Source organism: Molothrus ater, chromosome 9 (genome assembly GCF_012460135.2).
Source record: "Molothrus ater isolate BHLD 08-10-18 breed brown headed cowbird chromosome 9, BPBGC_Mater_1.1, whole genome shotgun sequence".
NCBI lineage: Eukaryota > Metazoa > Chordata > Aves > Passeriformes > Icteridae > Molothrus > Molothrus ater.
In genome coordinates, this window is record NC_050486.2 from 1,621,296 (window position 1) to 1,643,740 (window position 22,445).

At 39.0% G+C, this 22,445-nt stretch overlaps 1 protein-coding gene across 1 annotated transcript in view; it reads right to left on the minus strand.

The window, feature by feature from the left end:
* The window catches only part of DNM3 (dynamin 3), a 173,330-nt gene that overhangs the window by 121,004 nt on the left and 29,881 nt on the right, over positions 1 to 22,445 (minus strand). Inside the window, 9 exon segments of the mRNA XM_054515853.1 lie at positions 2,635 to 2,748; positions 9,362 to 9,391; positions 11,046 to 11,094; positions 14,486 to 14,556; positions 16,426 to 16,512; positions 17,590 to 17,728; positions 18,543 to 18,610; positions 19,525 to 19,660; positions 21,442 to 21,584. Of these exon segments, the coding sequence (XP_054371828.1) occupies positions 2,635 to 2,748; positions 9,362 to 9,391; positions 11,046 to 11,094; positions 14,486 to 14,556; positions 16,426 to 16,512; positions 17,590 to 17,728; positions 18,543 to 18,610; positions 19,525 to 19,660; positions 21,442 to 21,584 (837 nt within the window).

The following is a 22,445-nucleotide window of genomic DNA, read 5'->3' on the forward strand; positions in this document are numbered from 1 at the left end:
CTCAGAGCAAATTCCAGACTAAAAACCAGGCTCAGCTTACACTAGAGGGGGTACACAGCCCTGGAGGCCCCAGCAGGCTCTGAGCTTTGCAAAGCACATTGTCAGAGCTCTCTGGTACACAGCTGCTGCAGCACTGGCTACAGGCACAGAGGGCACAAACTCCTCAGCACGGCAAGGGAGGCCAGGTGAGAGCTGACCCTGCACCTTCCCCAGCTGCCAGCCAGGGAAGGCAGCCCGAGCAGGGGCTGGGGCTCTGAACTCCCCACGACCTCGCAGGGCACAGCCAGACACACAAACACAGGGATCACTTCTCACATCACCAGACTGCACATCTCACTGGGGGCAAACACCCCCACACAGCAGCCACTGCAGCCAGCAGCTTAGGAGCCTGACTGATTTTTCAGTCTTACTGAGAAGGTCCAGTACAAAAAAAAAAAAAAAAAAAAAAAAAAAAAAAAAAACCAAAAAAAAACAAAAAAAAACCCAAAACACAAACCCAAAAAACCAAAACAAAACCAACCAACCAACCACAAAAAATCATGACTTTTTAAACTCTTTTCCAACACAGAATAATCAAATTATACAGGTAATCTGTATTTAAGGAGCAACTTCTTTCACCAGCAGAGCATGGAATAGTACTCTGCTATTATCCTATGCAATTATTTTCTTACCACTCTAAGAAATCCCTAAGTGATCTCCCATGGCCTGAATTAACTACTGACATTTTCATGACTCAAAACGTAACTGTTTGGCAATTAAGAGACATTATCTTAAAATATGCATATGGAAATCACACAGTGGGCATTTCTTTCTGAGTACTTTCAGGAGCTTCCCAGGTGACTCTCCCCAGCAGATTGTCAAAACTATTTCTTTTTAAAGTTGCACAGCACAAGATGTACCATTAGGATTTTCAGGAATTGTTATATTTCCCACTAAACAAAAATCAGATTTAAAAAAACAACATCAAAACTACCTAAAAGTAATGCCACAGCTCATCTTGGATGCACCTCCAACTGCTTGAGATAAAACACAGCAGGTGTGTTAGTTTTGCCACATTGCTTGTTTTAGTTACAGTTGCCTGTATCTTACCTAAGAAAGCTGGTTTGAGTAACTTCAAAGCAAATCACAAAAAACAACAGCTTCAAAGTTTCAAATTCATAAAGTCACTTTTGCATTTTTTTCAAATTCTATTTCAGCAATCTGAGAGTAAAATTTCCCCTCTTGACACCTGTCCCTTGGCTCCTCCCCTCTGCCTGACACGCACTAGTTTTCCTGTTACACTAAATTTGAATCCCTTTAAAACTTAAATAAAAGGGCAAGGGGCAAAATCCTCAAGATTAACCAAGTTTGTCCCTCTGCCTTAAGATGTATCCTGAAATGGCTACGGACTGGGGGGAAAAAAACTGTTTCTGAGCAGCAGAGTTCCCACCTCCAGCAGCATTACTGAAGGAGTTCCACATGCTAGATTTGCAGGAGTCAGGAAAGCTCTGCCTTATGCACTGCAGGCCTTCTCCCTAGGGCTTCCAGAGAATTCACTGCAGTAAAACACCATGGTAGTTTAAAGAGAATATGAATTTGCACAGTCCCCATCAAGCTGTTTTGTTGGGATCAACCAGTGTTTTGATTATTACTTAGAACAAGATGAAAAGATTAAGTGATGCTTTAGAGCTCATTTAAAGCTTTCTCTTTACCTGTGCTTCTTCCATCCATTGAACTGGTTCATCCTAAAAAGAACTAATTTCTTACTAAAAACATTTTAAAATTTTTGGGGAATGACCCAAATAGGAAATCATAGATTTGTTTAAAATTTAGCCCTATTTTTCCACAAAAACGAACACAAACCTTAAAATCTCACAAAGGCTTTACCATAAATCTGATGGCACACATAATCCTGTTTTAACCTTCAAAATACTGCTGGAGTCTTGGATAAAATGTATCATTACACACTGTTGAAAAAGTCATCAAACAGAACAGACAAGCTGCCTAACAATATATCCAAAGTGAGCAATGAGGATGTCCTTTTCTTCATTTCCATATCACTCACCTCAGATTTACTGATCACCCAAGAAAGTGCATTTTTTGTCAAATTTGAAAATCTACACCAACCACAGAACTCTGCAGATGGGCTTTTCATCCTCTCAGAACACAAGACCAGAGAACAGCTGTTTCCATTAAATCAATTGCTGTAGTTACTTCCAGAAGTAAATTTACCCAGACAATTTATGATCAACTTGCAGTAGATGTGCAAGAGCAACCAAAGTAAGGATAGGACAATCAGCAGAGTATTTCAAAACATCCTGAGATTTTTTTTCCTTTTTAAAAAAAATATGTGGAAATCACAGGAAGAGAAGAAAAAAGTAAAACAAACAAAAATACTCCACACCACACCCTGTGTTTGTTATCAGCATTTCAACAGAAGTCTTAGGCAGTCAGCATTCTCCATGAATCAAACCAGAAATTTAAAGAACACAGCTAAAACCTTAAAACACAAATTTAAAGAACACAGCTAAAACCTTAAAACAATCTCTCCATTCAAGTTTACACAAACTGATAAAATATTTCAAGTTGTTATCAGAATACTGTATTAATACTGGGGTTTTCCCCAAAAGAATAAAACCATTCCTCATTCCTTACCTCATCATCTTTATACCAGGACAAGCTCTCTGCAGTCAGGACAAACCAGTATTCCTTGGATCCTCCTTTCATGATGCCAATGTTGTTGATGGTGAGCCAGCCTTTCCGGATGACCTAAGCAAGGTGCAGTCAGGTACAAGTTTAGTTCATTACTCATTTGACAGAGTTCTGCTGCTGCACTCATTCTTTTAAATCAAGATTTGCTAAATGAAACACAAACAGGTGCATTTTTTCAGTCTCTGGGAAATTCAAGAGTTTTTGCAGCATTCCAAAAAAACCCAATAGTAATGAAGTGAGTATTACATTTTCAGTCTGAAGGTTGGAGAAAGAGAGAAGCCAAACTATGAGAACGTTGTACTTACAGCAAGGGAGTGTGATAAGAATCAGGTAAGGTTGAAGATATTTATTTGCTGTATATGAACACATTCTGAAAGCCTACACAATTAATCTCTGACTACACTGTTCTGGTCTAATTGTTAAGGTCATCTCTAAAGGTGGATAGCAGGAAAAGCACCTAAATTCTGGTAAAGTGAGTGGCTTCTGACACACTGGGGATTTTCAGAAGTGCTTGTATGGAGTGACAAAGAGGAGAGGTCTTCTAAAGTTAAGTTAAACTTAAGGCAGGAAGATGTAAGGAGAAGCATGTGAGAGCCATTTTCTTCTCATAGGAGAGAAGAGAAAAAGAAAAGAGGGGGGAAAAAACCTTAAGCAGCAATAAAAATCGGGGGGTAAAAAAGGTAAAGCAAAACTTTATAGCATAGCTACAAGCCAAAGATGAAAGAACAGATGTGAACATACCTATAAATACTAAGAATACTAAGATCAGGAGGCTACATCATGCACAGAGAAAGAAAAATTAGACAACTCCCCAGCAGAAGAGAATAACCATGAAAATTCATTTACAGATGGATGGAAACTTTCAATTTTATTGGAACAGCCACTGTTTTCCAATATGAATGAGGGAGCAAACATTCCTTCCTATCATGCTCTGAACAAGACCACAGAACTCTCCTAATCACAGATGCAAGGATCCTCAGCTCTTCCCTTTCTCCCCACAGCTACACCCTTCACTTGCCAATGGAATACTGAGACAAAAAAGTGCTCAGAGAAGCCCTTCAGACCCCTCTCAACAATCTCCACAGGCTCTGACTTGTGTGATCAAACATGACTTTCTTCTTGTATTTAAAGAAATCTATGAGACCAACATTCCTCTCACAGGGCTTCACAAGAGCTGTAACTCCAATACCAACAACTCAGCAAAGAACATGGCTCACCATCTATTCTTTGCCATCTGTAGAAGTTTCAGAACCAGAATTCACTCCTATTTAGCCTGGATGTTCATGCAAGCAACTAAAAAAAAAAAACAGCTTTGGTTTGCACAGGGTAAGGGACTGAATTCTATTTGATAACTAAACCAAAGAAGTTGCAGCTGAAAAGCAGGAAATGGTATGGAAATGCACATAATCCAAGAGTATTGGTTTCATTTCAAGGAAGATAAATGTGCTTTCCCATTTACTACTAACCAGGCCAGCAGTGTAAGAAATGTCCTGAAGATCCAAAAACAGGCTGTAAGTTTTCAGCCTGTACAAAAATCTCTAAGAGAGCATTGATTTGGTTCTGAAGCCACATTAAGGGATGAGAGAACAGGACATGATTCCTGTAAAGAGACTCAAAGGTATGGCACAAGCAGATTAGATGGAATAACCTGTTCCACAAAGACTTCTACAAAAGTGGGTCAGGACTTTTAATATTTGTGGCTTTTGAGGGGGGAACTTAAGTGGAGAGGGGCATCAGTGAGTGCAGACACACATGGAATGCTTGCCTAAGTGCAAGGGAAGCACTGAGAAGAACTTGATTACCTATCAAATCCTCATTTTATTTTGTGATATTTATTGAAGTAAGTTTTTAACAGGAAACCAGTAACATGTATATACAGCCAGTATATATACATGTTATATACATGTATATACAGCTGGCCTTCAGGCAGCTGTCACAGGACAAGTTGTGGAACCCAACTAATTCTATTTTTTCTTTCTGCACTGAACTATAAAAAATTAAAGGGAAAAAATCAGGGAAAATCAACAAAATTAAGGTTCTGCATTCACTTGAACTTAGTTCTGCAGCAAGGGGAGCTGTATTTGTGCAGCACACTAAATACTTCACAGCACATGTACCCATTCTATAAAGAAGCTGGGAGAGAAGATGCTGTTGAACCACATTGTCTGAACTGAAAATGCCATGTTGCTCCATGCAAAGCTCACATCCACACACAGAAAGCCCAGGCAGCCTGGCCAGCACCTGGTTTGGAGAAAAATGTTTTGGAGAAATATCTCAGGGAAGGTAAAAGATTTGAACACAGATGTCAGTGAAGATAAAGAGGTGGTTTCTAGAAGCAAACCAGGCAGGAACACCTAAGCAGCAGGTTCAATAACCTTACAGGTGATGAGCACTTCAAAGGGAAGGGAAGGAGCACTCTGCTTATTCCATCCTCTCCCTCACCATTACCACAGGCTCTGTAACAGCTTCATAAGAGTCTCATTTTCTCAATTCCACAAGAAGGCATTTGTAGTAGAGGTCTCAGAACAGACCAAGCCAACATTTTAAAAATTAAGCTATACAAAGCACTTAAGAAGCACTGAAGGTTTCAATACTTCTAAAGTAGGAATTGTGTCATTCTCCAGTCCAACACATCTCCCCACAAATGTGCAACCATCATGGGGTGTGGACAGAAACAAGCTGACTTGCTAGGACAATCTTTGGTCACTGGTTCATAAAGGAAGGAATTTGCCAGTAGTTTCCTCAAAAATCCTGTGTGCTGAGGATTAGATCCAGCTGTCATTCTCCCACAACCCTGCAGAAGAGCAGGACACCAACCTACAGCAATATTTGAGTGTGTGCTTTTCATGTGAAATTTCTAGACCTGTTTATCTATACCTCTCTGGGGAAACAGAGTTTTGTGTTCTCTAAAATATCCTGGACTCTACAACAGGTCACAACAATCTAAAATACTAGGAAGCTGTTCCAGGGGCCACCAAGAGGGAGAAGAAGAGCTTAATGTACTAAGCCTCATGTCCTTTTCATTGAATTTTCCCATTTCCCAGGCACATTCTGTTAACTCCAAAAAGCTACACTTCCAGAAGACTCAGCATCAGTGTCAGACATAAAGGGGAGGGAGATGTTGGATCAAGGTGTAATGCAAGAAAAAATGAGATTAAGGAACCATAGTTTCACCTTAGAATCTGGCTAAATTCTCAAAAAACCAAAAAAACCAAACCCTCAAGCCATATTTTAGAAGTGTTGTTCCACAGGCAATAATATGGTAAGATTTTCAAAGACACTTTTGAAGTTCAAAAAACTCTGAAGGAGAGTTATTATTTTGGAGTTTTTTAAACTGTTGTGTTAGCTATGTTTTATAGCACTTCAGCTTGAAAAATGAAAGCACTGTGTTTCATTATTGTTCTCACTAGTTCTTTTTCTCATTGGGTTGTATCTAAGAGATCCATTTCACTCTTTCCTATCCTATTTCTAAATGTCATTCTGTGCAGAGCGGATGTTCGTGACATAAGTTATGAACCTCAGGAAGGTGAAAAACATGGGCATAGCCAGGAGCTACTGCAGACAATATTCTGAGAGGCAGCTGGACTCCATGCACAGGATGAACAAGAGATGACACAGTTCCTTCCTTCAGGATCCTGATACCTAATCTGGGTGACTGAAAAATGAAACTCAGAGCCCCTGAATGCACACGAACAAGCCAGAAGGAAATCGCTCTCATAGTTCAGCTGCACAAAACCCAAATCATATTTGTTGTTCTTACCCTCCACCACTTCATGGATAAACAGGAAAGCAGGATTTGACACAATAAGCACAATTTATGTGTTGCTACATGACTTTAATAGCATTAAATCATATAAGGCATTTGTAAAAGAAATATATTGAAAGAAATGGGACACTTTCTGATTCTCTAAAGAAGTATTTGAAGGCTGACTTCAAGATAGGTGAGAGACATGAAACTGGGCAGAGAGAAACACAAGAGTGAGGATCATGAGACTGGACACTCCCACAAGAACACAAGCAGCAGTAACTGCTAATGTAACACCATTAAAGTTGTGTTGTGTAACTCCACTGAAATAATCTGAGCACAGCACACAACTCCCAGTACCACTCCATCTTCCAACCACTGTCACTACAACATGTGCTACTGAACAGTAGGCACATTGAGAGAATAAAAATTACAAAAACTACTCAGGGAAGCATCCTTAGAAGCTGTTGGTTCTTTGGATTCAGCCGTGAAGATCCTCACACTACAGAAGCTGTAAAGTATTAGAGGGGAAACCTACTACAGTATTTCACTCTAATTTGCCAAATGTCCCAGCATAAACTCATCAGATCTGCTCTGATACTGAACACAACCAAGATCTTGTGACATTGCTTCCCTACAAATCACTGCACAATGTATTACATAACTTAAAACTTGTGACAGAGGCTGAAGTCCTAAAAACATGTCTGCTTTGAAGAAAAATTTAGTCTTTACTGGAACAAAGCTCTCAGGGGTAAAAAAACTGAAATATACTTCCAAATATAATTAAACAAAGATTGAGATAAGTCAAACATGAAGGGATATTAACCTAAAAAATAATTAAAGGCCATTTAGAACAGCAATACTCCTCTAGACTTGATAAAGTGAAAACTCAAAACCAGCAGGTTTCATGCTGCTGAATTTTGAAATATTTTTGAATGTGTTAGCTCACGGGCATCACCTCTTTCATAGAAATACTGACATTTCTTAAAAGAACAGCTTTGCCATGATTTTTCATAACCACCTCACTGACCATGGCACAAGTCTCCATTTCCATCTGGTTGCTTAGAAAAATTCTACAAACAGTTTTTTCCTGGGTCATGCAAGGTAATAGGATTTAAGTACATCTGAAGAAAAGAAACAGCAAAATATGCTACAAAGCAGGATTAAAAGAAAAGAAAAAAAAGGGGGTTAAAAGGGGAAAAGTTACTTATTAGGACTATAGCTCAAGGCAGCTGATAGGGTCTGAATGCTACTTGTTTCCAGAAGAAATTAATCAGAAAATTAATCAGATTGTTGGTGTAACACTGAAGAGAGGCAGGTCAAACAAACCCCTCAGACCTAGACCTCCACATCACATGGACAGTGCCTTGAAACTCACAGTTCACATTAAGCCCCTTCTCCAGTTACAGGGCAGCAGATTTTGCCACAGAAGCCAAGCACAGAATCTCCTATAAATGATATATAATCCTCTATAATTTCAGTGTCTTGCATGCTCACACACACCAATTGGGCTCATGGAGCAATGACACCTTCATCTTTAAAGTTTTATCATGAAGGGGAGTTTAAAACATTGAATTTTAGTCACCAAACAAATCTGAGCACACAGCACACACAATTAAGAGTGGGTCAGCTTTCAGGAGCCAAGCCTTGCTAGTGTGCTGTGTAAAACCAAGCATTGCACAGAGTACTCCAAGCAAATGAGAAGACAGACTAACCTGTGGCTTAAAAAGAAACTTTGTGGAGTCAGGTCAAAACCTCAGGCGGTAGCAAAGAAAAGACAAACAAAAAAAAGGCCAAAGATTAAGTGTGAGAGGATAAATTAGTAGTAGAGGAAAAAGGAGAAAAACATGCTAAGAGGAATTTGCATTATTGTCCAAAAATAAGGTGTTGCTGTGCTCATCTTATTTCCAAGATACACAGAAGTAGTTAATAGTTATCTGCATCATTCCAGCCCAAAGCAAGCTACTAAAAAAGAAAAGCAAATCATTACAAATGAGCATCCCACTATTTTGGGAAAATTCAGTGATCTTGATCTCCCCACGGGGTGCAATTCAACTGCTGCTAAAGTCAGTGATGCCCTTTTCCATAACTGAACATAAATTTACTTTAAAACAACAACTAATAGAATTTGATGATGGCAACAAACTGAAAAAATGTACATTTTAATCACAGATATTGCCAAAGAATACACACAATACAAATTTATTTCTTACACCTTACCATCACTGTACCAATAGTAACTTGTTATAAAATTAACTGCAGTTTAGACAATTAATTCTAATTAGTAATATTAAAGACATTCACATATTTATTTACTCATGAAGTGGAAGGGTTAGAAAAGAGTCTGTCCGTGATATATTGATCCTCCTGGTGCTATGAAGAGAATCCTAAAAAGGCTTTAAATATTTTCATTCATAAAACTCATTTTTCTATCCAAAGTAATTTCTTGACATAAACAAACCAGCAAGAACAGTACCTGTACCCATAAACAGCATGTTCATTTACACCAGAGCTAATGTTTCCTTTTGGTTACCAGAAACTTATTTGCCCACCTTACAAAAAGAGGTTTACTATGAATAGAGGCACTCACATCAGATAAAAACTGCTTTCCAGTTATATAATAAAATAAACACCAATTAGTTATTTTAGTTTGAGAAACTTGTTAAACTACAAAAATATTAATTTGATGCAAAGTCTTCTACAACATTTTAAGTGCTACTAGTTCAGACTGGTAACAGCAGGTTAGTAGCAGTTAAGTGATGAACTGCAATTACACTTTGTTGAGGTAGTGTTACAGACAAGACAGCTTAACATTAAATAGTTCAGCAGCAAGTACTTGACAAACCAATGAGTTAGAGACAAATTTTGCCCTCTGAGAAGCTAAATGAAAAAGCAACAATAAAGCTTACAGAACTTAGCTCGTACAATTTGCCTTGAAGGCGGTAGATTGGTTCCCTGAAATAGCAAATTGCAAAAATGAAGTTTTATTTCAGAAACATTCTCTCATTCTTTTCAACTCCAAACAATCAACTTACAAACATCTGTTTATTATCTCTACAATAAAAGGTTCAGCAAAGTCCTTTATACCACAAGTAACCAAGTTTCAACATTGAATTTAAAATGCCAAGCTTTTTCTTCACTTCTTTAGAGAGAAAACATTCACTCAATTAAAAAATCATTCATTTTATTTGTGTATTTTTGAAGAGCCAGATAATTGGTTGCTTTTCCTTTTATGGGACACTCCAAAGTGATGACAGTCCTTGTGTTTGACACATGTTCCGGCACAGCTAGATAAGAAGGAAATCTCTCCTCAGAGGGGAGAGGCTGCTCTTTGAAGCCATTGCAGTGTTTAGACCTTCCAGGGTTTTGGTTTTTTTTTCATTTTAATCCAAACCATATATTATATCAAAAATGCCACTCATGCTGGTCAGGCTGTGGGGAAGCATCACATCCAAGAAGTTGCTGGATTATTTTAAGAAATATCCTGAAAATAACTAGCAATTTCTTGGTGAGAGGAAGAGATTGAATTTCTAGCTCCAAAAAGATGACTACAACTCTTGCCAAGAACTCTTGTCTACAATAGCAGCAGAATAGGAGATTTTCTGAAATTTCAGGTTTATTGTTTGGATCTAAACTCAGTTGTCACATTTGAAAACTTTGATCAGGAGGTGAAACCTCCTGAGCATTGTTTGACCAAATTGCACGTGAAAACATCAGGAAGATATGCAAGAATGGTAATTAAACAAAATTTCATTGTCTTATTTTTACTACTATGTTTTATTTCATTCTCAAGTATGTACTAGCTCCATAACAATTTTTTTTTTTGTTTAAGACTTTGCAAAAACCTCAAAGTGAGCAGAAACTCTCCAAATTGTAACATTTTGCTTATTTTCATCTCATATCAAGAAGAGGACCGATCCTGCCAAGTACTGAGAACCCCTGAGCCACACAAAAGCAGAGAGGGAAGTCAGGCTCAGGAGCACCAAGGACCTTGCAGAATTAATCCCATATTCTTACATGACAAAAAGAAACAAACAATTTCATTAATGAATCTCTGTGAAGACACTAATTAACCTGAGAGCATCAACCGCTAATTCTTTGTTTATTTTGAGAAAGGCCTATGGTACATAGTCACCAACTGTGTGGTGTCAGCTGAAAGGCTTCAGAAGATGTAAAGGCAAATCCACATTTGCTTGCTGACTTGCCCTTCACTGCAGTTCAGCTGTGAACACATCAGGAGTAGCAAAACACACAAAGCACACACAGGCAAGTACTCACCAGCATTTGGGATTCTGAAATTCACAAGTTTGCAGTTAATGACAAAACACCGATGTGTAACATGAGGATTCAAGGCACTGAACAGCATGGGAGGGAAGACACTCACCAGCAGTGCAAGCAGCAGCAGAAATGCTAAACAGCAAATGATGATAACAATGGAAGTCAGGTGGCATTGAAAAGTTCAGCAAAACAAGGCAATGAGGACACATTTATGTATGTTTGAAGCAAACAAAGGTAAATGATACACTTAAAACAGAAAATGCAGCCAAGAAAACCAAACAGCTTGGATTAACTTGCACATGCCATTATCCATTCTCTGTTAGGTGCCTACCTGATTTCCCACTGCACTTTTGTTAACCTGACTGCTTCTTTGTTGGGCACTAAGGGAAGCAGAGGAAAAGAGTTATGCTGAGGAAACTTGAACTAAGCCAGTTCCTGAGCAATAATTTTAGCAGTAATAGTTACTTTTGACCCCAGCAGAGAAAGCTAGATGAACACAGCAAAAGAAACACAGGAAAATCATTGCATTTATGTGCATATTTCAACTGCTTTTCTACCTGATTATATTTGCCTGCTAAGGACAGAAGGGACATGCACAGCAGTCAGCTCCTACCAATCATCCTCTTTGCAACAACATCCTTCTTGCATTGGTAAAGGTTACTAAAAGCACAGAGAAATTATGGCTCATGTGGGTAACTTTGGAAACATTAGCCTCTATAAATATTCAGAAAAGACAGAAAGCAAGCCATTTCTGTTATTTAGAGCAGTACAACAAAATCCTCCCCTGCTGGAGGCTCCTTAATAGCTTTGTCTTGACAGTTTGTTTTGGATATTATTCTAATATTTATATGCACTTTGAGGGTGTAAATATAACCAATGGATGAAGCCTTCATGAAGTTGGTTCAAAGTTGAAATCTTGTAAGAATAGAGCACATTTGAAACTAAACCATATTTAAAATATTTTGCTCAATTCTTGAACTTTGGTAATCCCAGTTCCTAAAACAAAACACACTCCTGTCTCAAAACCAAACAAGTTGCCATTAATTCTAAAAGCATTTGCATTATGTGGCAGTTTGTGTTAGGCCACAAAATTAAAATATTGTTGGAAAGAAGGAGAAAAGCGTTCCAAGAGCAGGCTTTGGCTACTCAGCCACCAGCCCTTCACTGGTGACAGGAAGTTTTGTTTGGATTAGATTATACCATTTCACCAGGCACTGATTCACTGAAGCCAGAAGCATCCATATGCCAGCAGCTCCAAAGGCTGCTCTGACAGAGGAAGGCAGAGGTGTGCTTGGATCAGAGCCTGCGGCCAATGCTGCTGTTTGGTGCACAGCTGCTGCTCCAAAGAATTGATGAAACACCCAACTCAACCCTAGTCCAAATTCTGACCCTGCCCTTTGGACCACACCATCAAGCCAGCAGTCCACATGCTGTCTGGGAGATCCACAAGGATATTTATTCCTTGTGCCTGCTCACTATGTTTAGCTTGATAATCCTGATTCTTTTGACCAAACAACACTGCATGTCCCTGGTGCAACATCTAAGTTTTCTTTTTTTCTTAATTTTATCACCTTAGAAAAGTTAATTATACCATTAACATCATACTAAGAAACCCATGCCTTTTAGAAATAGCCCAGCAATTGGTCTTCTATTTAATGTTCTAAATACAAATTACCCTTCATGCAGATTGAAGCATGTAGCTGTTCTTGAGTTATACCAACTGGAAACAAACTCAAGCCCAGAATTTTGCCATTAGTTCTGCCAAACAAGAAAAACATTAATATTCTAAGATTTTGCCATTTTATAACTATGCAAATTTGTTCTAAACACTGGCCTTATTAAATCCCTCTCAAGACAATTCACATTGCACTGTACCTGCCTCAGGTCCTGCAGTGCTGCAGAGTAGTTTGTAATATTTTGTGCTCTCGTTCTTATGCTTCACAGGACTTACACTGTACTGCAGCTGCATGAGACAAGGGGCTAGAGGAAAGGAAACACCAGGGAATCTGGGGAATCTGTAGTCCAGGATGTTTGGATACTGCAGAAGCCCCTGTGCTACCCAACTTATTTCATTTTCCAGCTCTAACGTAACTGCTGTAACAATAATACACTTATAGTTTCAAATTAGTATTTTTCTCCATTTGTCTCATTAGTGAATATATTTCAAATTCTTCTTTGCTATCCAAATTTTCTTTTTTAGTTGAGCAGAAGTCAACAAGGCTACTTTCCTTTCCATCTGTTCCAACCTAGCTTGCTTTAACCCTTGCTTAAACTTACCAGAGAACTTAAGCCAAGAGTCACTTATCTGCTTCTGCCCCATACACAGCACTTGGGGATTTCCAGATCTCAGCTGGCAAAAGAGAAAGCAGCTTTCCCAAGAAATTGAACTTGGGAATTGTAAAGACACAGCAGCAAGGACCATGGAGGCTGCAGGAGCAACACCCATGAGAGGAATTTTTCCAGGGGAGAAACATAATGCAATAGGTACAGATACACCTGGAACTCCAGAATCCAGTACTATAAAATATGGAAAGTTTCAACTCGACACAAGGAAAAGTCTTTTCATAGTGAGGTGAGGCAAGCATTGGAACAGGCTAGCATAGAAAGGCTGGAGAATCTCCAGTTTTGGGAATCCTCCAGATCTGATTGGACAAAATCCTGAGCAGCCTGGTCTGAACTCAGCAGGACCCTCCTCTGAGCGGGAGGCGGGACTATGTGACTTCCCAAGGTCACAACACACACCATGAATATACATGGAGTGTTTTTAGCAGCCTTTTTCCTGTCAGAAAAGGATGAAGAGAAGTAAATAGCAGGCAGGTTGTTATCTTGACCTCTAGAAGGCCAGCCACCATTCCTACAACATCCTGTTATTTGTCAAGAGAACTGATAACAATATCTAGGACCCACAAACAATTCTAGAGAAAGTTGCTCAAACCAAACACATAAACAGTGCCTGCCTTTGCTTTCTCCCCTCTCAGCTCACTGAACTCCATGTTTTAAACCTTCAAGGCACACTGCCAAAGATGTGCACCTTCCTTCACAGTGCTAACTAGAATTGGCCACAGTCAAATACTACTGTGGTGCCCAAATTTGTTGCCAGCATCTCACACAGCCCAAAACCTGTTGTGATTCCAATCACTATTATGGCAAATACAGCATGAATGTGTCTGAAGGAACATTTATTCTTCAAAGAGTGAAGACATCTTCTATGTTTTTACTAGTGTCAAAATGTTGGTATGAAGTCCCTGAGGCACAAATTGCTGGAAACTGAGGGAGAACATTCTGGAAAATATTCTCACAGCCTTTCCAATTAAGTGAGGAGAACGTCAAGCCAGGCCCTGCAGGGCATTCTGCTACTATTATTCTCTGCAGCCAAACAGCAGGCACACTTAGAATTCAGTGACATCCATTATTCTGAGCAAAACTGTTTCACACAGAATCACAGCTTCCAAAGTATGCATTAATAACAATGTGGAAAGACCACCAATATCCATTTCTGTGTCCTGAAATGTGTGTGACTCCAGACTAAGACACAAGCTCCAGCTTCAGTGAAACCAGGCTTGTGAACTGGGTGAAGACTCCCCTGCAACTGGGACAGACTTCAACATTGTGCCTATTGAGAAAGAGCATGGTCCTTCAAGTTTGGGACTCTGCAGCCTGGATCCTCACTGTCATACTTCAGGAATTGTGTTCTGAGCATAATAAAAAATGCCAAGCAAATAAACAAAAAATCCTGGCAGTGCCTTTCTAACAAATTTTCCATGTACTTACTTTGCAAAGCCAATGAAGTCTTCATGGTTGGTGTTGATATAAGAAACCTGGATATCAATGAGCAGCAGCATCTATTATGGGAGGCAGGAGAGCAAAACAGGATGGGTAAGGTGGAAGAGAGAGATTGAAGAAAAGGAAGAAAAAAACCAGAACTCTTGAGTCTCTGCATTACTGAATATTGTTTTCATAATTGTTCAAGCCAAAAGCAATATTTTCTAAATTCCACTGCTTCTGTTTCTGTGCTTATTAAATAAGTTAGACTACAGAAGTCCTATTCCTTCTTCCTACTTTTTTTCCTAACAGACCTCATTTTTCACCTTCTTGGCCCTTGTCCATTCCATTAAGATCAATCATACAGAGGCAGAGAGAATACATAGATTCCAGCTCTGCATTTTGCAAGTTAAGCAAATTCTGCCTATCTGGAACATTCCAGCCAAGCCAGCAAGGAGCCTAAACCTTAAACCTAAAATCCATATACCTCCACTTTATGTACCACACAAAGCAGTGATAAATAATCCAGTCCTGGCCCAGAAAAGGTCCAGTCCAGCCATTCTGTGTGCACATCTGGATTGAGAGATGGGCTATCAACAAAATAACACAATGATTTGTGTATTTATCACTTGTCAGTCTTTCAGCAGCCCACAGAGAATTTGATTCGACCTTGACAATCTAACTCAGCAAAGAACTTGCTGAGATATCTGCAAAAAATTCCCTCCCACCCTCCAAGAGGATCTGGAATATGCAGGAGACTGCACTTCACCCCTGTCTTTTCAGGCTTCCATCAGAGGGAGCAAGGAAGGAACCTATTGCTACCAAATGGTGGCATTTCATCTCTTCAATCTTATTTCTACACAGCTCCTGAAATACAGCATCACTCCCAAATTCTTCACAATTCCCACAAGATATTAGATGCCTCATTTAGACTCAAATCCCCACTGTTTTTCTCCATCTCTTACCTCTGAAAGATAACTGCTAACATCATAAATCATGATGTGAATGTGACAATAACCTATTTGGTCAATTTTTGGCATTTACAGAAAGCCCATTTTTGTTCTTTGTTCTGAGAAATAGTCAGGTATGTACATACAATGAAGAACAGGAAAATAAAACTCAATTATTTTAAACAACTTCTATTTTCTCCAAAATTTTGAGATAATAATGTTCTGACTAGAACTCCCTGCAAGTAGGAGCCCAGCTAATAATTTTTTTGGTGAATTATTTTTATGACTACATTTTCAGCACAGATTAAAGCAGCAGGAGGTGCTGCACAGCTCTCTAACTTGCACAGGGACAGGACTAGGGAGCCAGGAGTCCAGAACAGCTTAGAGTTCTGCTGAGCTCTTCTTCCCCAAATATTTCTATTGTCACACTCTGCACTCTCCAGACAATAATTCCAAATCCTCTCCATTGGATTTTCTCACATGTAATCTCAGATTTGCAGTTTCCTGGATTTGGAGTGTTTGGCTAAGTGATGAAGGCTTTAACCAAATTTCTCTGAATTTTAATTTGGTTTTTAGCTTTTTTTGAACTTGAAGGAAAGCTTGTGACTCCCTCTTGGGTTCCAGTACAATTGTTTGTGAGCCTCACTGTAATTAAGCTGAGGGGTGGGTGCATGGATGGGTATGTTAAAAACACCTGGAAACAAAGTAGAAATAAGCTATTCCTTTGTGCATCTCTTTAATCAATATTGATTTCCCACAAACAGCTTTAGTGGCCCAGCTAACAAGTTGGCACAATGGCACAGGAACAAGCCAACACTACTTAACCATTCTGTAACAATTCTAGTCCCTATCAAAGCTCAGTGGAAAAGAAGCAATTTTTTTTTCTTCTCTAAAATGTATAGACTATTTGAAAAAAAATTAAATCTTTCACTGTCCTACTGCACTTTGGATGTAAGAACTCTTCTTCCCCACACTGTCACATCTCCTATTTATTCTCACCTGATCCTTGGTCTTCTCTTCTCTTTCACGAATGTAGCCAGCAACAATTCTTTCTGTTTCCTCACACAACCTTGGATATGTTGCCAACTGAAACAGAAAATTAACAGAAATTTACACCTGCAGAGTGGCTTCAGTGGAATACAAACAGGGGAGCCTCCAGCTTTTTCCTCTTTGGAAGAAAGCAAATATTATAAATGCTTGGGACGAAGTTAAGCACACTGCAAAAAAAGCAAGCCTTACTTGCTATTGTTCAGGGACTGAAGAGACCTAAACATTTGGATTGTTGCTGTTCTTTTCCTCCAGAGAATACTGAGGAAAATACACTTTGGCCATATGAAACACAGTCTATCTGGGGTGAGGTTTCTTTCTCTTCTACTGGGCCTAATTCCAGACTGGTGCTTTAAATGCTTTCCAAATTTCTTGGTTTTTAAAGGCTCCACCTCGTGGCAACATCTTTACATAACAATACTGAAATAAGCAAGATGCAGTAAATTTGGCAAATACCACTGGGAAATTTGGTAAATTTGGCAAATACCACTGGGAAGAGCATCAGCACAGTTAATTTAAGTGACAAGTCTTGCAGACTTTGACAAAAGTGAAAAAACCCTGGAAACTCTACTGAAAACATACCAGAGAATCTGTTTCTCTCTGTTCTTTGTCCTTCTGGTTTTAAAAAATATCTCCTTTACTTGCTCATTGATATAAAAAATTTGGGTTTTTTTCAGAAAAAATGCAAGAGGATATTTCTCAATAAGCTCATCATAGCTGTGCTCACATCCCAGAATCACTCCTGTACTTGCTATTATGGGGTACCCTGCACTGGGATGGTGGGACAGGCAGATGGACAGGTGAGACTGCAAAAGCAGCCAGTCAGCTAGGAAGTGAAAACATGGTTTTAAGGAGGAAACTGAGGGCATCTCTTGACTCAAAAACACCTCTCACCCTAAGAATAAAAGCAAAGGAATCAAAAAATGAACTTTCCATGATTACATTATTCTGAGCACTTTGCAGAAGTTGTAATTAATTACCTGAGGAAGTGCTACTCTGTCCAACGAGTGACTGAATCAGAAATCTCTCATAACACCATAAAATGCAAGACAGCCTTTCTATTATGTACTATACCATTGCATTTTACTTACATTACCAGATCTATGTGCAAGCTACCTTTTTAGTGCACTTCTTGACAGTGTTGATTAACTCTTGCATCACCAGATCCACACTTTTTAAGCAAGGTCCTTTCAGCTTAACGATCTGTTTTTTAACAATGGCTTCAAATGCCATATCTGGAGTGAACAAACCTGTTCTGTGGACATAAAAGAATATGTAAGACAGTAATAAAAACATCAGGCAAGGAAGTTTTTTTTTACTAAATTGCTCAAATCTTCACTTTCAGAGCTGAGTAATAATCCCTACACAAACAGACTTCCACAGAATTAAATTTGCTTCTTTCTCAAAGGAAGTATCATTCTGAATAAGAATATACTCAGAATATAAGAATTTAAGTAGAAACATGCTTGAAAGATGAAACTCCTTCAAGAGGACTGCAAGAACTCTAAGGAGTACTGCTATAATGCAGAAAAGCCTCAGCAGCAGTGCATCAAACCTTAGGGATGAGTGGCAGCTGCAAGCACTCCATGCACAATCCCTTGCACAGCAAATCCATAAGAATCCTATGGCTGCACTTTTCCCTCACACCAGAAAATGAGGTTTTGTTATTCAGTCCAACGTGGAGAATTTCACAGCTGGTAACTGCAGAGTAAATGAATCTATAAACAGGTACCCCACAGACCCAGTCCTAAACAAATGGGCCTTGCTTCTCTTTCAAACACTCTTTTCCAAGGTCTACCTTGGCAGATAAATTCTATAAAAAACCAAACTATAAAAGCACACCCAAAACTATCAGTTCACTATGATAAACCAAGACCTCTCCAGCAATCAGGCAAGAAAAGTTCAAATCCTGCACCACGGCTACCAGGGTCAAGCATCTGAGAATTTACCAATCAAGTAACACAAGAAACATTTCCCAAAACTGAGAACAACCAAGCTTGTAAGCAATGCTTTGGGAAGATATTCCACCTGTACCATGTGACCAGGCAGGAAAACAGGGGAGCACTTGCCTGATTCCATGTATGTTCTTGATGGCATAACTTATCTCTCTCCTCAGCTCCTTCTCGTTGAATTCCATCTAGAGGAACAGCAGCACACAAGAGCACATTAGGGGAAGGTTTCAACAAAACAGAAAATATCCCCTCTCCCTCCATAACCACAAGACAAGCAAGTTCAGCTGTTAAAATAGTAATTTCTAATTACACCAAACAATGCATAAGTATTTTAAAATGTTTTAGAACTAAGGCAACAGGCAGCAGTAAATATTGTTGTAAATCACATACTCTTCCATTCCAGATATGTCAAGAGCTGGAATGATTTTGAAGAGTTGACAGAGTAAGCCTGAAACAGGATTTGGAAGACTCCACTTTTTTTTAAAGCATGGTTTCTTAAAGTGGTGCAACTTCCGTGATTATGATCTGTTTATCCTCCCCTTCCCATTCTACAGTTTTCAACTAAATTTAAGAGAGGAGTTGTCCCAGTTATGAAGTTATAAAGCTTTTCTTCAAGTTTCTTGGAAGGCAGCTGGCTGGAAGAGAAGTCAGTGTTGTCACAAATGAAAGGGTCATTACCTAGGTCAAACCATCACAGAATGATTTAGGTTGGAAGGGACCTAAAGGGCTATTTTCCATAACTCTCATTTTAATAGATACCAGCTACTTGAACACAAGTCAAATTTACCAACTCTAACTGCTTGCATGCCCCATTTAACCAAAGAAAGATGCCATCTGTGATAAAACAATAGGAGAGCACAGAAAATAGTATGAAATGGGATTATAATTATATTCCAATTCTTGTATTTTAGAATTCTTAGTATGTCTCAGTGTCCAATCCTAGAAATTAAGCCAAATGTCTCAATTATAACTTCACATAATTTCTTCCACAGTTAAAAGCATATTCTTTCAATCAGATCTTTGCCTGGCTACACTACTAACAGTATGAACATAAGGAAACATAAATAAAATAAAGCACATCAGCAAGATGGATAAATACCTTCACGAGTTCAAAGGGAAACCGTTCATGGAAAATACGATTGATTTTGGCACCTCCTGAAAGTTCCAGCGTATCAACTTGATCTCCTGATCCTTCAATTCTTTTTTCAAAGTCCACTGAAAACTGCTGTACCATCCTAAATGGCAAAGGAGGGGAGGAAAGGAAAAAAGAACAAAAAAAAAACTGGAACAATTTAAGCATATTAACTACCAACTCTTATTTCAGTACTATGCAACTAGTGCTGCCTATTCAAACATATTTAGCAATTGCCAAAAGTATCTGTACCACTGATTGAGCCAAGGTGCCAATCCATAGAATCCCTACCTACCCACATCCCCCTGCATCCCTGCTGTCTTGCAGTACAATCTAATAGCACGATGTGAATCCAGTGCTGCAAAATTCAGAAGGGATTGGAAAGGAACTTCTTTTCCCCATGCCAAAGGCAAGCCCAAGAACCAGTACTACCATGGTGATGTGTCAGTACAACAAGCTCCAGCTTACTTGGCTCTGCTTTGACTTCTGCAGCAGCAGCATTCAGAAAATCCCACAGAGTTTTTCAGAGTTCTCCCAGTCATGGAAAAGTCAAAGGTGATGTCCCTCTGTTTTTGCAACCAAAACATCTGCAGTAAAGTACCAAGGAACTGTCTACTCTTTTGGACACAATTGTTACAAAAATAAAGAGTAAATCAGAGTCTTCATCTGGCTCAAGAAAGTCTCTAGTTCAGCTGATTACTTTCCCCTCTGAATTCCAAAGTTTTAATTAGAGAATGAATCCAGCTCCAAACATACACATTAGCACAATCCAATGCTCTTACCATCTTATCCCAGAGAAATTAGAATGCTGAAAAGCTCAGAAATCAGAGCAGGAATGTGACAACAGGCATATAAGAGAGAAGAGCTAGGTACATTTTACACTTCTTCCTTCACATGCTTCCTCTCTAAGAGGTAAATTTTATTTGCATATAAACACAGGGGGCTACAACTGAAGAAAAAAAAAATGGGAGAGCCAAAATGGCAGCTCTTTCAGGTGAAAAAATAGGCAGTACTGAGTATCCAGCACCCCTGGAAACAGGCCAAGGAAGGGAGGAAGCAGATGCAGCAAAGCAGCAGCTGCTAACTGGTGTTCAATCCACAACATCAGCATTGTCCTTTCTCCCTGGTGCTAAATCCACAATCAAGACAGGGCTGGGATTCCACCTGCACTTGATTCCAAGTCAGATGAACAGTGATCTCTGTTCCATGGCTAGTATCAAAGTCTCTTCAGACAGATTTATTTTGTGGATGAGACCCAAACCAGACAGTGACTTCAGCAGTGAAAAATCAGTTCAGAACTGATGATGATAATCCCCAAGAATTTGCCTTGCTGTTTTCTGAGAGCACAACAAACTTTTCCTGACAACTCCTGCAGCAAAGATCTCTGGGTATTGGGTGCACAAAATATGAAGGACGATCATCTTTGATTAATTTTGATTTTGCCATCTATGGGTTCTATTGCACAGCCAAGTTTTTATACTAGAAAAAGAAGCATTCTTTATTCTTCTTCCAGCCTCCTCATCTTACAGACTTCCAACACAATGTCTCTGCCCTACCTGAGGTCATCTTTTTGGCAGACAGAAGAATATGTCTACACAATCAGAAGCAGTTTTTTACCTTTGATCATCTCTGCTGCCCATCTTCATGCTTTTTCCTTGTTCTGCTTTCTCCCTTTTCTAGGATTACTAAAATTAATTTAGGGAAAATTCTGTTGAAATTGTAAAATAAATATAGTGTTCTGGAGCATCAAACACAGAAATCTTTGGAGCTTGTGTAAAGAATCCTTAACAATATCCTAATGTTTAAATTTAAACCAATCAGAAAGAAGGGGCAAAAAGGCAAAACAAACCCATTTGAAGTGAAAAAGCAGACAAAGACACTCACTGCAACAGGGCTTTTGTTTTTCTGGTGGGATCTTCTGGTCTGAAGTTTTTGTACACCTCTACTTCATGTTCTATAGAAAGCAGCTGGCTCTGGAGTTTGCTTCTGAAGGCTGGCAGGGTATCCCGGATGTGATTGGTAAGTTGCTAAAAAGCAAATAAAAGTCTTTTTATACTGTCAAAAAGATGAAAGCAGGAGCACAATCATTTCCTTCTGACTGCCAACCATATCAGCCACGACCTGTGCTAGTTTACCAGTGCTGTTCCTTTTGATCTCTGATGCAATGGAGACTTTTAAAGAACAATTCAATATTCCTAGTGCACACAAAATTCCTTCATCCTTTCACTCACTGAGCCCTGTTACTACACACCTGTTTAGTTACACCTGAAAAAGTTACACATATCACATGGGTATTTTAAAATTGCCTCTCATCTCTCTGTGCTGATGCCACACTCCCATTTTGCTGCTTTTCTTAAGGCTGTTTCACAATTCCCTATGTATTTGTTCAGCACAACAACTGCTTTATGCTACAGCCACAAGGAAAAGTGGGAAAGAAAGATATTCTGAGCACTCACAGCATGGGAAAAGTGGGAAAGAAAGATATTCTGAGCACTCACAGCATGTTTTTACATATATACATATATATATATATATATATATATATATATATATATATATATATATTAGGACAGTACTGTCTATGACTTACCTGTGCCATAAATGTCTCAGGTATTGTACACATTCCTTAATTAAAAGCCAACTGGACTTCTTCCACTATGCCCCAAACCCCCTCCCAACCCCAGCCAGACAAGCTATACATTTAAACTGTCATACACCAAAAGATATAAACTTAAGTTTAAAGTTGCTCAGCAGACTGACAAGCACAAAATCAAAAGCTGGAGTTTCCCTGGAGCACCACCTTGTGGATAGAAAGAAATTTAAATATTACCTGAAACACAAAAGTTCCCCAATATCTTGAGGACAGAACTTATGTAGATCTTCCCATA